This window comes from Setaria italica, chromosome I (assembly GCF_000263155.2).
Source record: "Setaria italica strain Yugu1 chromosome I, Setaria_italica_v2.0, whole genome shotgun sequence".
Classification (NCBI taxonomy): domain Eukaryota; kingdom Viridiplantae; phylum Streptophyta; class Magnoliopsida; order Poales; family Poaceae; genus Setaria; species Setaria italica.
This window is the reverse complement of record NC_028450.1, coordinates 33,192,781-33,207,172: the sequence shown is the minus strand read 5'-3', so window position 1 is coordinate 33,207,172 and position 14,392 is coordinate 33,192,781. Positions and strand designations below refer to the sequence as shown.

The 14,392-nt window shown below is 49.2% G+C and overlaps 3 protein-coding genes across 3 annotated transcripts; 1 reads left to right on the top strand and 2 right to left on the bottom strand.

Annotated features, from left to right (window-relative positions):
• Positions 1-3,095: 3,095 nt before the first annotated feature.
• LOC101777067 (nitrate regulatory gene2 protein) lies at positions 3,096-5,821 on the top strand. The gene is made up of 3 exons (XM_012846213.2): positions 3,096-4,174; positions 4,270-4,415; positions 4,560-5,821. Exons 1-3 carry the CDS (start codon positions 3,601-3,603, stop codon positions 5,604-5,606), a joined length of 1,767 nt encoding a protein of 588 aa, XP_012701667.1. The 5' UTR covers positions 3,096-3,600; the 3' UTR covers positions 5,607-5,821.
• A 226-nt stretch (positions 5,822-6,047) lies between these two features.
• Positions 6,048-9,971, bottom strand: LOC101776652 (ubiquitin carboxyl-terminal hydrolase 3). The gene is made up of 9 exons (XM_004953263.3): positions 9,806-9,971; positions 9,560-9,691; positions 9,400-9,453; positions 8,277-8,382; positions 7,576-7,634; positions 7,419-7,493; positions 6,942-6,990; positions 6,747-6,823; positions 6,048-6,358 (listed from the first exon to the last, which is right to left on the bottom strand). The coding sequence occupies exons 1-9, from the start codon at positions 9,854-9,856 to the stop codon at positions 6,275-6,277; spliced, it is 687 nt and encodes a 228-aa protein (XP_004953320.1). The 5' UTR covers positions 9,857-9,971; the 3' UTR covers positions 6,048-6,274.
• A 1,044-nt stretch (positions 9,972-11,015) lies between these two features.
• On the bottom strand, positions 11,016-14,248 carry LOC101776250 (probable enoyl-CoA hydratase 2, mitochondrial). The gene is made up of 8 exons (XM_004953262.3): positions 13,875-14,248; positions 13,628-13,797; positions 12,690-12,764; positions 12,363-12,453; positions 12,198-12,249; positions 11,748-11,851; positions 11,554-11,630; positions 11,016-11,351 (listed from the first exon to the last, which is right to left on the bottom strand). The coding sequence occupies exons 1-8, from the start codon at positions 14,035-14,037 to the stop codon at positions 11,175-11,177; spliced, it is 909 nt and encodes a 302-aa protein (XP_004953319.1). The 5' UTR covers positions 14,038-14,248; the 3' UTR covers positions 11,016-11,174.
• Positions 14,249-14,392: the final 144 nt, after the last annotated feature.

Here is a 14,392-nt window from a genome sequence, read left to right as displayed (position 1 = left end):
TCACTCTTTTGAACCGTTTTATGTTGCAGGTTTCCAGCCATGGATCTCCAAAGCAGAGCAGCGTCCGAATCAGCCATTGCAAAGTTCGCGTAGGCCACCGAGTCAGGTTTGTTGACACAAGGACACCTGGCACCGGCCGTGCATCGGTGCATGCTCGGGTAAGCTAGTAACGCCTAGACAGTAGCTCCCGGCGACCACGGCCCCGCGAGCGTCCCGTCAGAAAGGGCCAAAGCCACGTTGAAAGTTGCAGAGTTCAGGCGGCGATATCTCTGGACAGGTACGCCGACGGCCGACCTGCCGCCGCCGCCGTCTCCGCGACGCGTCCGCGGTGGGCGCTGGCCGGGTGGCGGCCTGGCCCGCCCAGCCGCCAGGTATCCACTGCCTTCGTGGGCCTTGATGCGAAGCGCAACCAGATCAGAGCCGAGAAGGCAAAAAAAAAAAAAAACATCGAAAATAAAAGTATGTGCCCTGCGCACAAATAGCGTGAGCTGAGCCGATCGCGTTTAGTAGCAGCAGTGCCTCGTGGCAACTCCAAAAGTTTCAAAAAATTCTTCCCCAACATGAGGTATTGGAGGTTATGCTAAATTTTTTTTCCACTATAAACATATCAGCCCACAGCATATCGTTAAAAATTAGCCTCCAATAATCAAAACATGCCACGTCATCGTATTAGACCTATTATGATCCATTGTATTTTTTCCCACCACCATGACCAGGAGCCCCCTCGCGTCGCCAGCCCCTACGCGCACGGTACCCGTCAAAATCCTCGGTCCGGTAGCCCTCTCACGCCACCAGCCCCTGCATAGGAGGATTCACGCCGACAGCCCCTGCGCACGGAGGAGCAGTCCTGCGCCTTCCAGTCACACCGTCAGCCCTGCACACAGAGGACAAGTCACGCCGGTAGCCCCTGTGTCCTGCACCTTCCAAGTCATGCCGAATCAAAATAAGGATTCATGTCCATTGAGGCATGTGGTCGCCGCCGGGCTATTAAGGCCCAATTTAAATGTCTGAAACTGCTAATGCAAAAGTTCCAGATAAATGGTCCAAACTGAAGATCCCAACCTCAAAACAAGCAGAAATCTGAAACAAGAACCCATACCCCTTGACCTTTGTTCCATTCTCGTTTCATGAACGCCAGTATACTCATTTTTTTCTCATTTTTTCAGTTTGCAGCTTTCTGAATTTACGCTTACAATTGAGTCTAGAATAGCATTACACAAAAGCACCTATCAATTGGCTGCAGAGAACATATGTTTCCAGACTCTGAAACAGGCAAAGAAACCAAGCAAATGGTGCAAACTGAAGCCTGAAACAAGCATCAATCAGCATGGAACGCAACTTTGCAGATTAAACCAAGGAGACCAACAAATTCAAAATCACCACAGATACATATAATTCTTGCAGTTCTTCATATTGTAGGTTGATTAGTTCTAATGGGTTCTCCAAAGAAACAATAAGGTAATTGTACACAACATAGAGCCATGAGCAACACTGCATCGATCTTGAGCACTCCGCGGGGTCTCCTCGTAGATGAGGCTAGAGATGCGCTTGACGCCGCCCCTCTTGGCCAGCCTCTGAATCGCCGGCTTGGTGATGCCCTGGATGTTGTCGCGGAGCACCTTGCGGTGGCGCTTGGCGCCACCTTGCCCAGATCCTTGCCGCCCTTGTCACACCCCGACATCGTCGGAAACCGAGAAGCTTCGCTCGCAGCAACCTCCGACTTCCATTGACACGAGATGCGGCGAACCACGGCAGCAGGTCGAAGCCCACCCGGACGAGGCACTCCCTCGCCACCTCCTCCGGCAACCCAGGGATCAGCTCGCCCCGCCGCCCTGCTGCTCGCCCCTCCGGCGTTGCTGCCCCTCACCTGCTGCCACCGCCCTTCGCCTCGCCCCTCGCCCCACCGGCACCGTAGCCCCTCGCCCCCCACCGCCGCTGCGTGCGCAGGAAGGTCCGGCTGCTCGGGTGCGCGGCCGGTGGGCGCTGCGGTGCGGCCCGTGCCCGGGAAAAAAATGCGCACGGGCGGATTAGGGAAGACTGGGCATCGCGAAAATATGCGGGGCGAAGGGTGTTTTTTTTTTGCGTCGCCAATCTTTTGGGGAATTTTAGGTTGGCTGTTGGAGTTCTTTTTCTCTTTTTTTTTCTAAATAAGGTATTGGGTAAGATTAGCAGCCTTTTAAAATTACTCTACAGACTCTACATCCGGCGGCACCTATCATCTCACCAACGTTCCACCCCTTCTTTTTTCCAATCACCTCGCTATACATCCGCCTTATCCTTCCTCCGTCGTCATCCCCGGACCACGGCTTAAGAAACGAACTGCATGATCCGAGGCGCGCTTTCTGGCTCGTACACGGCCAATCAGCCACGAACCATCCGTTCTACGGGGCCGGTCGTTCAGTCGCCTTTTGAGCAAAAGACGTCGCGAAAGCAGGCGCACCGAGCGCGAAAGATGAGGGGCAAAGCGGAGGGTGACGATGGCTCTAGAGGCCTAGCGATAAGCTAGCTAGGCGTGTATCCACGGGCCGGGTTCAGCCTCGTTTTCTTAGCCGTGAATATATTTGGATCCTTCGTGCGGCATCCTCTATCCCTCATCCTCACCACTTTTTTTTTGTTTTTTGAAATGAATCCTCCTCGCTTTGGAGCCGACAGCCCACGATTCGAATTTTTTAACGTGTGCAGGGGATTAAGAAAAGCCAACATGCTTGAGTCGTCGTCGTCGTAGAACAGCATGATCCTCCACCTTTGCGCTTGATGATTGCTGTCTACTACAGTGTGCGATGAGAATTTGGACTCCTCGTCCCCACGCCGAGTGCTAAACTGGTGCAGAGAATGACTTGACCATGGACGACCTGGCATATATTCATTTCAAATATGACCGCATGAGGCCGCCTGTATGTCAGTATGTGCATTTTGATCTTCACTGTCCGATTCAGATGATGCCACTTGTAGCTCATAGCAGCATCGATCAAATTCAACCAGCTTTTTTTTTTTTGTTGTTGTTGTGGAATCAATTCAACAAGAGCTTTGAGGAAGTGGTGAGCTGTTCACAATGTTGCACACAGCTTTATTTTAATTCATCACATTCCATACCTATAGTAGTTGTAGCTAGAGTGCTCGCGTGTACTGACACGTCTCGGCTTATAACAGTTTACAACGGTAACGCGGTGTGCGCTTTACGCTCAGCTCCAGACCTTCAGCGAATCGATCGGCAGAGGTACGTGGATGGGTGTGGGATCCCCGTCCGGTGGACCAACCCAACCCTGGAACACCACGCATTTGTTACGCGTAAGCTCCATCTGAATATGCGCGCGCGGTGCTCCCTCCGGAACCTTTTCCCACCACCTTCCTGTCATCCCTGATCCACCGTCGCCTTTCTCCCGCTCGATCTCCGTCCCATCCTTTGTGTTGGTTGCGCGTTCATAACCGACGATCGACGAGCCATCCCCATTCCCCCCGATCGACGCCGATAAGTACACTCCCTCGAGTGCCACCCGCTAAACCCTCCTAAACCTGCTCAGCTGCTTCATCAGTTCTTCACCGTTCGCTCACGTGATCCCACGCACATCGGCCCTCGCGGTCGTCGAAGCAAAAGCAAGAATGGGAGCCGCGTCGTCGAGGGAGGCGGAAGCGGCCCGGGCGGCGGCGCGGGAGCACACGAAGCGGTGCCGGGAGCGGCGGCGGCTCATGCGGGAGGCCGTGCGGCTGCGGCGGCACCTCGCGGCGTCGCACGCCGCGTACCTCAGGTCGCTCGGCGCCGTGGCGTCCGCGCTCATGCGGTTCGCGGTCGGCGAGCCGCTCCCGGTGTCCGACCACACCCCGCCGGCCGTGCTCGTGCACCGCGAGGTCGCCCCGTCCTCGCCGCCGCCGCTGCTCCGCGCCATCGAGCAGCACCAGCGGGAGCCGCAGGAGCAGCAGCAGCAGCAGCAGCAAGAGGACGGCGTTTCTGTTGACGTCGGCGCGGCGGCCACGCGGACAGAAGGCGTCGGCGCGGCGGCGACGGCCACGCGGACTGAAGGCATCGTCGGCGGGGCAGAGGAGGAGCTGAGGATTGTGGTCAGGCACCGCAGCCTCGCGGAGGTCGCGGCGGGGCTGGAGGAGTACTTCATGAAGGCCAGCGCCGCCGGCGACGTCGTGTCGAGCCTGCTGGAGACCAGCACCACCGAATACAAGGGTAAGCCACCGCGTCAGTACTCACTATCACTGATAGGCCAATGGAAAGGCATTCGCACGGTGTGTAACTGATTAGCTACCTGAACTTTCCTGCAGGTGGCTCGCACAGCTTCCTGGGCGCGCTCTGCTGCGTGTCGGCGCCAGCGGTCGACCGCGTCGACAGCATGGGAGGCCGGCAGAGGCACAGCTCCACCTTGCAGCAGCTCCTGGCATGGGAGAAGAAGCTCTACAAGGACGTCAAGGTGAACAAAGAATTACTTACAGCAACATATTGATGAGCCAATTTCTTCCTGCATTATTGCTGTTGCTAGAAGACTAAAAGTCAAGTCACGAAGACAGATCTTCTTACCACTCGGACGATGTAATGGTCTTGCAATGCAATGCAGGCGAGGGAGCGGCTGCAGATCAGGCACGACAAGAAGCTCGCGGTGCTGCGCGACCAGGAGTACAGCCGGAAGATCGGCGTGGACATCCAGAAGCTCAAGTCCGCGTGGGACAGGGCGCGCGCGCAGCTCGACACCGCCACCCAGTCCGTGGACGCGACCGCGTCCGCCATCGCCGAGCTCCGGGACACCCACCTCGCGCGCCAGCTGCTGTGCCTCTTCCACGCCACGCTCGACATGTGGCGGACGATGCGGCGGCACCACGAGGCGCAGGGCCGGATCGCGCAGCAGCTGCGCGGCCTGAGCAGCCGCACGTCCACGGAGCCCACGACCGAGATCCACCACAAGGCGACGCGGGCGCTCGAGGCCGCCATGAGCACCTGGTGCGCCACCATGGCCGCGACGGCGAAGCACCAGCGCGACTACGTCCACGCCGTCCACGGCTGGCTGAAGCTGACGCTGGCGCCGGTCAGCGGCGGCGGCACCGGGGCGGCGGTGTCGTCCCCCGTGGCCGCGGAGCTCGCCGCGTTCGCCGATCGGTGGGGGAAGGTGCTCGACCGCGCGCACTGCGTGGATGTGCTCAAGGCCATCAAGGGCTTCGCAGCCGCCGCCCACGCGGTGCACGCGCTCCAGGGCGACGAGCTCCGGGTGGCGGCGCGCATGCGGCGGCGCTCCCGGGAGCTGGACCGCAAGTCCCGGATGCTGCGGCAGGTGGAGAAGAGCTACTACGACTCGTACCTGCCCGGGGGCATGTCGCTGTGGCACTGGGGGAGGCCGATGTTGAGGGAGGACCACCTGCAGGCGCGCGACGCGCGGAACGAGGTGGCGCAGCGGAGGGACGAGATCGAGGCGTGCCGGAAGATGGTGGAGGACGAGATGAGGAGGCACGCCAAGGCCATCGACGCCACCAGGACGGCCACCGTCACCTGCGGGCAGGAGAAGCTGCCCGCCGTGTTCCAGGCCATGGCCGCGTTCTCGGCCGCGCTCGCGGACTCGCTGGAGGCCGTGTGCAGGGCTCCACTACAGCAGAACACCCACACGCAGCAGTAGCTATACATCCGTTCATTCTTTTTTTTGCGTTTGCATTTTTCAGTTTTTCGCATCTATACATACATTACAAAATGCAGAGAGAGAACCAAATAGGATTTAGAAATAGTGAAATACGATAGACACAAGACAGTAGACATTACCCTTTTTTTGCCTGTGTATTCTTAATCCCTGTACCTGCATAAAATCCCAGCATAAATTTTTCTTTGGTTGACTAAGTGGTAATTGATTCCGATTAATCGCAGCCACATAGGTTGCATACTTGTCTGAGAGAAAATTGCCACCACTCGCGCGGAACAAATAGAAATGCTAGTTTCGATAAATCAATCTGCGGAGGAAGCGCCAGAGAGATGCAGGAACGAGAAAACGCCCGTCAGTGGTAACTATAACACCCGAGTCTCCATTCGACATAAACTGGACTTAAGTGAAATCGTGAACAACAAATTTTATCTCCATCAACAAGGCACGCGCATATCAACCAAACATCTCAGGTCATATGATCAAAAATCTGTGCAACGAGCACAGCTTCATGCTTTTGGTAACAGTGTTTTAATTTGTTTTCCCCTATTCAAACATTCTATTCGGTGCAAGTAACCAGCTGTAACCAGCACAACTTAAAAGAAAAGGGGGCCTGTCTTCTGCCAAAGAAAACCTATCCATCACAATTTACTTCACTGCTTCGAAAGAGCCATGACATTGAAGTTCATTGAATTCGGGTTCTCCGCAATTCTGGCTTTGATGACCTTTGCAGCATCCTGTGAACAGGTTTCAAACAGAAGATCAGATCACACCTCTATTACAGAAGAACAATTAAAAAAATGAAAACAGACTAAAGATAGGTCGATATATAAATAACGATAATCATTTGATATGTTGCATCAGGCAAGCCGAGAAAGATACTTAAAGCTCAATGGATACACACTTTAGCATGCACCCTCAAGGACAACTCCAGGTTTATATACTTTTATTAACAAAAGGGACAATAGCACCGAACTTTCCAGGTTTATGAACTTTTTAGTTGCAAAAGGAACAATAGCACCAAACTTCCTGGTAGAAGAAACTACCAACATGACAAGTGGCCGACTTCAACATATTTCAAAAGGAAAAAAAATCAAAGCAAACAAAACGCAAGGAAATATTCACCTGCAACAACGTTTCTGGTGATGAAGGGCCATGGGATATGGGTTCTGATTTTCGTCCATCAAGCTCATAAAGTTCACCTGATGCATGCCAGGAAAAAAATTATACAGCTTACCGACAGACAAAACATTAGTGATAGGTGTGATGCTAACAATAAGATAAGCATTTAACTAGGGACCATATAGTGGCACCACCTACCATCAACACAGGAGAAACATACAAAATGTTCATTCACATCAACATTGGCCTGCACAGGAAAGCGAGACAATTTTAAGATGACAAAAGTAGGAGAACAAAATTTAGGGTGGAACAAAGGACTTATCAAGAGAACATTTATCTATTAATCTTCCCAATCCCAATAGTACAACGAGCTTTTGGTATTATTGAACGTTCCTTCAAGAAGCATATTATAACAGTGCCCTGTTGGTAAAGACATTATTTACAAGTCCCAGGTTACCAGCCAAACTAGTAAATGGAAGCACATAAGCTGCAAACTTCAGCTCTTATAGAATGCCATTCTGTCAGTAACGTTTAACATGGCAACTTGATTCAGAGTGAACAATGTCAGCCATGGTAGCAATGCAAAAGGAAAAATAGTTTTGAAATCCAAAGAATAATGATAACACTGCATCCCGATAATATACATATCAGAATAAACTGCTTGGATGTGCTTACGTCAGTGTCGCCAGCAGTTGCAGCAACAGAATGAGCATCCTCCATCTCATCATCCTCCTCAAGAAAGGCAGCACGCTGATGATAGTAAATATTTTGTACGTGAGAACAAAACAAGATTTGATTATGAACTGTGTAAGTTCCGTATGCTAATATTAACCTGGACTGGATCCATATCAGCTGTTTTCTTATAGAACTTCTCAAAATAGGACCCCTCAACTGCAAATAAGACAAGCACCCATTAAGTCATAATACAAGTCAAACAAAATTCCAATTCAAACTACTCTATGAGAGGCACGTGTTCAAGCAAACAAACTAAATAAGTTCATGACATACAGAAAAAGTGGTTAGCACATAGAATCTACAATTGAGACAGGCCTTAAGTTGTCAGAACGTGCTTTAATGAAAATATGAACTACGCTTACACAATATTATGTGTTAGAAAGCCTGATCGGGATATGAACTTTCCTTGTCCAAGTTATCAAGGAAACAACAGGCAAAACAAGCCTGATCAGGCAGATGTATAACAATATTTTCTCCTACTTGTGCTTATTGACCTCTCAAGCCACATATTCTTGATTACATCCTGACATCATAAGATAGTAACTGTTGGTGGATAGTCCTGAACTGAAATGCCTACGGGTTACTGTTGGGAAAACTAACTGAAACAGAAAAATATCACTCAAGTGGCTGTTTCCTGAATATTAGCTTATCTCGATCTGCAAATTTTTTACCCATTATTAAAGGCACTTTTGGCCTTTCATGTTAGGTCATAGAGACATTGTGACTAAAAACAGCAGGCTGTAGACTGAAGCGTAGACAGCACACCAATAGCTAATAAATCCAAACTTCTAAAATTACCTAGCTTGATTTGAGATGTGGCATTCCCTATTGCATGAATAACACCAACTGTTCCACATGCATTACCAACAGTCTGCTTTGTAAAGTATACCTTCTTGCTCAAATCCTGCATCATAAAGTTCTCTGGGATTAAAAAAATACAAAGAAGCAACATCCACCTCAAAAACATTCTCAAGGTAAAAAATGTTTCAAATAACTCAATTTGTCCAAATTGGAAGTCATTAAACCACAAATTGATGTTCATCAGGAAATTATGCATGAGTTAAGTAGAAAAAAAGAAGAAACAAAGGTATCTATGACTAGAATATCACATGCTTTCATACATTTAGACAGAATAATAAAGGAAATGGAAGCCAGAGGAGAATACATCGATTTCATTTGAAAAAATGAAATTGCTAGTTTATTACAAAACTCAAGTGACAAATATGAAACAAAGGCTGGATATCTTATAAAGCTTTGATAGTAACACAAACATGGTTGATAAGAGTGTCTGACATTATATCTGCCCAATCAAAGCTGTGACGCACCACGGAAAAAATATGGTGCATGCCATTTTCTGGTGTAAAGAGAAATGTTCAGTTTTTGTTCTTGAAGGGCTGATTAATTGATCAACCACCCAAACATAGTACTATACTTGATTCAAGTAGTTAACTGCGCTGCAGTGACATCAGATTCTGTGTGGATAGAGCAATACTGAGTCAAAACGAAAAATCCGTGCACAACTCCTTATCTGGTAACACATACGGCACTTATGGGGTGTTTTGTTTGAGGAATGGGGTGGTGCATCACCTTCTCACTCAATTTTTTGTTTTGTTTCGAGAAATGGAAGGGTCAGTCACAAAAGTTCATACATCATTTCAAGGACCAACAGACTGTCTTGAAACTAGACGAAATTTTGACCCCAAAAAAATCGAATTGCACTCCTAAGTCCTAACAGATGAAATTCCAATTGGCAAAATAGCCTCCCACTTTGGAAGACTTGTGTATGGTTTCAGACTAAAACTTATAAACCCTACTTAAGCACACCGAGACAACAGCGTATAATCAAAGTGGCCAGGGCATTGTGTCGAACACGTTAAATGCAGGGCACAGCAAAAAACAGAGCAGGAGGACGCAGCCGTACCTTGCCCTCTGCAGTCGATGCGCTAGAAGCGCCTGGTTCTTCCTTCTCCTCGTCCTGCTCAACGGAAGGCAACGAACCCATCAATCGCTGCCTTGGGATCACACAACCAAAAGCAAAATCGAAGCGGACTACCAAATGGGGACAGGAACTGGCAACTTACCAGGGAGGTGAGCGGGTAGAGGAAGAGGACGGCGAGCACGGGCTGGGGCACCATGGCGAGCAGCTCGTCGTCGAGGCCGTAGACGTCGCAGAACTGCACATCCCCCTCGGGAACCCCCAGTCCCCACATGAACTGCACGCGGCCACCCCGTGGCAGCACTAGCAGTCAGAGAGAGCGGCCCGAAACACGGGAGGAAACGAAACCCTAGTTAGCACCGGCGGCGGAGGCGGGGCCGCGCGAGCTCACCTGGTTCATGACGTCCGGGTTGGCCTCCAGCGGGATCCACCGCTTCCCCATCTCGGCGCGCGGCGGAGGAAGAGCAGAGCGGGTGGCGACTGGCGAGAGAAGAGGCGAGGCGGCGTGGGAAGCGAAACGAATGCAAGACGGGTGTGGGGGCTGCCGTGCTGGGTGTGGGTTTTCGGATGCTCCGGGATGGAAACGGAAAAGCTGGGACGCAGGTGGCGTACACTGCACGCCCTTGTGCGGGCTAGGCCGCGCACGGGCTAGAACATGGGCCGGCTGGCCGGCAGCCGCGTGGGCCAGAAATCCTATCCATCTTCACGAAGGTGTTTGAGATCCGGGTAAGAAACGAGATAAATCGGTTCTGCATCAAACTCTAGCCCTCTGCCTCCCACCGTGTAACTGCCTCCTGCGCCGTGCGCCCGTGCGCCGCCGCCCGGCGTTGGCACCGTCGTGACCCGCCACGGCCTCGCGCGCATCGCTGCCGGCCGCCAGAGCCGGAGAAGAAGCTCCAGAAAAAATGTTAAAAAATTCTTTTAAAAAATGTTGAAATAATTTTTTAAAAAAATGTTGGATCAACATTTTCTTAAAAAGATGTTGGTTCCACTTCTTCGAAATTTCTTGAAAAATATTGCTCAACATTTTTTGAAAAATATTGAGGTTTAACATTTCTAAGTACAATTTTTTCAAAAAAATATTGGTCAAAAGTTTTTATCCGTTGAAAATGTTGAATGAACCATCATCAGTTGGATCTCAGTGATTTTGGAACGAAAATATGAAGTTAAGCTTTACTGAACTTTATAGTTTAATCGCTTAACCATCTTCCGGTTTTTCGGTAGATATATAGGAGCACCGCGTGGGCTCTTTTGTTGGTTGGTCGTCGTCGTCGTCGCGTTGCTTCTTCTTCGTTGACTCACTGCGCGGCTGGGCCGTAGGTGCAACAACTGGCAGTCTGCAACGCCGTCTTTTTTTGTTCTTGGGCTCCTCATTTTTCTTTCAGAAAACGCAAACTTGACTACTACTGTATGTAGTAGGATTGGATAATTACATCGCACAAACTTATAAGCAACAGCCGATGGTAATTTGGGCAGCTTCATGGCAGGTTTTAGGCTTGTTTTGGAGCATTAGATCCAAACCCAGTTCCCTTCCAATACGTAGGAGAAATGAACTGCATTCCAATTCATTTCGGAATAATTTGGCCTGATCCCCATCTATCTAAAGTTCAACGCCGCAGCCAAATTCACTTCGAAATAGGTAGCATCCCAGATGCTGAGGTGCAGCTTTATTTTTCTGAATTTTACAGAAATATGAATGTGGACGCATCATTCCGCTGCTATTAGGAGTATTATGAATTTAATTAAGATCATCTAAAGCCCTACTTTCCTGTGTATACAGGTTTTCTTTTCTCCGCAAATGCTGCTAGACCTTCAAGACGATCCTGAGTGTGCAGGACTTGCTCGTAGCATTCTTCTTCAACAGCCAGTGCCGAGGTCATGTCTACCTCTGCCCCTTGATTGATGGCCTTCTTGGCCATTTTTATCGCTAACGGACCCTGAAACAAAAGGCTAAAAGCTTAGAATTTCAAGAAAGATGGAGCAGTGATCTAGGAGGAATCAATTTAAGCAACGGATGTGACAAGTATTAAGTAGATAACTAGATACTGTAATCTCAGATGCTTCTTGCTGAGAATTCTCAGATGGCAAAATTGATCTTTTTGACAAATGAAGCACATGATTATTTCAGCGGCTTCTTACTTTCTGATTTATCTCCCGTGCAAGTTCAAGAGCCTTTTGATAAGCTTCGCCAGCAGGTACACAGTAGTTTACTACTCCTGCCATGTAAAAACACGTCAACGTGATTTTTCTAAAAAGCAAAACAAAAGCTAGAGGATATTCCTAGAAACAAGAACTCCTAGCGCAGGACGAAAAGTCAAAGCAGCTGAATTTACCCATAGTTACAGCTTCCGCCGCATCGAATCTACGACCAGTGAATATTAGCTCCTTTGCTCTGGACCTTCCAACAATCCTAGGAAGGCGTTGTGTTCCCCCAGCTCTACATTTGAAGGAAATGGATGCTAACAGATGAAGCATATCATTTACAACTGGACCTCCAGCTCTCAAAGTTAATTGGATAAATTCTCCTCATGCCATTGCAATGTTTCAAGTATAATGAGCAAGGCAGCAACATTTTCTTTTTAGTTAAAAATTTACATTCAATGCTGCAACATTTCAATTTTTTTTAGACAAAGAAATTTTCAGCTTTAAATTCTATGACAAGAGGAAGCTTGGCTAGTTAGTACCACTAGTTAAATTCACCAGGCTAGAACAACTCCAGCACCATACAAAACAAATATCAACAAAATATAAAGATTTACTTATGAAGGTAAAGTGCCATTTACCCAGGAATAATAGCAAGGCCAGTCTCTGGCAAGCTGAATTTTGCATCCTTCCCTGGTAAGATTTTGGAAAAAAAGAAATGCATTCATATGAGCTTGAAAGAAAGGAAGAAAGCTTTGTTTCCTTAAGGTAGATGAGATTTGATCACTGCAGAGTAAAAGCATTACCACATATGCGAAGATCGCATGAAAGAGCCAATTCTAAACCGCCACCGAAAGCAGCTCCTTCGACAACAGCAATTGTAGGAATTGATAGTGTCTGCGTATACATTTTGCAAGGCATACCATTCTAAACATACTATACAAAAAAATTAACGTCCATGTGGAGGATTCATGCAAGCACTGGTCAAGTGGTCAGTAACAAGGCAGTTGGGCATGCATATTATGGTGTCTTGGTATCTTTATATAAAGTTTGCATCACCAAGGATGTGCTAATTTATGAAAATTTTGAGAGCGACAGTATATAGAAGAACATACTATTGTTACACAACAAACCTCAATGGATGAAAATGTAGATCTTAAGGAGTTAACGAAGTCCCGAGCTTCAGTAGGGCCCATTAACCTCCTTTCCTATCAACATAAAGGAGAGGCTGTAAAATCACTGCATACATCATTTTTCTGCACAAGGGATACATATTTTCAGTTCTATAATTGATATAAAGGTCAAACAAGTGCAAACGGCTAGCATTTGTTTAGCAAGTCAAGCGAGCGAATTGCTTCCTGAAGCAATCCTGTAAACAGTGCGCAAAAACTGAAAGGCAGTTGCAATGTACACTTATTGCTAATTTTAGAGTGCTTAGGGCCTGTTTGGCAACCAGCTGTTAAACTTTAACACCCGTCACATCGGATGTTTGGATGCTAATTAGGAGTATTAAATATAGGCTAATTACAAAACTAATTGCACAGATGGAGTATAATTCACGAGACGAATCTATTAAGCCTAATTAGTCCATGATTTTGACAATGTGGTGCTACAGTAACCATTTGCTAATGATGGATTAATTAGGCTTAATAGATTCGTCTCGCGAATTAACACAGGGTTCTGCAATTAGTTTTATAATTAGCTCATGTTTAGTTCTCCTAATTATCATCCGAACATCCGATGTGACACTGTTAAAGTTTAACACCTCGTATCCAAACACCCCCTTAGTGTCAGTCATCCTACTGATTACTTGAAATGTGTTCGCAAGATGATTCACGTTGCTAAATGCAATGAATCAGCTCTTCTCCAAATAAACATTCAAAAAAAAATGTGACGCTTTGGCTAAATGGGAGGCGCACCGCATATCATTGTATGTCAGTGCTACAGCAACTTAAACAAACAGTAAGCAATTGTTGCCGCTGAAAGATACTCCGTACCAGCACAAATCACAAATGAAAGAGTCCTAGCAAGCAAAATCGAACCTGCAGAATAGAGTCGATGCAACGGATACCTTGAGATCGGCGCCCGCGCAGAAGACCCTGGGCACGGAGCTGGCCACCAAGACGACGTTGGCCGCCGCGTCGGCCTCCACCTCCTCGATGGCGCTCCGCAGCCCGTGGAGCATCTCCTTCCCTACGGCGTTCTTGGCCTCCGGCCGCTCCAGCCACAGCTCCACGATCCCTGCAGGCAACGAACTACAGGTCGGGAACAAGGAAATGCAAAATTTTCCCCGGGATGGGGTGAGAACAGACACGGACCAGAGTCGGGCGCCGAGAGCTTCTGGAGGCGGACGGGCCCCTGCTGGGTGAGGATCTGGAGGGCGCGGACGAAGAAGGCGCTGTGGGAGGAGGCCGCAGAGGCGGAGGCGAACGCCGGCGCGTGGCGGCCGGAGACGGCGAGGAGGCGCCGGAGGCCGAGCATGCTGGAGTGGAGCGGAGCGGCGGGCGAGGAAGAGCCGGGCGAGACTGGGAGACTGACTGGGCGATGACGACTTGTTGAGGTGTCGAGAGATGGGCAGAGAGACGCAACAGCGCGCAATATTGATTCTCTATTCGCGCGCTAGTTTCACAACCAACGCTCGATCCGACATCTCTCCATTCACCTACGCAGCCCCCACCCACACGCGTCTCCCGGACTCCTCCCGCGAAGCTGTCGCGCGTCATCACGAGGGGACCACTTCGCTGATGCGGATCTCAGATTCAGAAGGACGGCAAGCGGAGGTGCTGGGGGCGCAACCCTACGAGGCAATTACTAGAGCTTGACACGGTGGTGGATG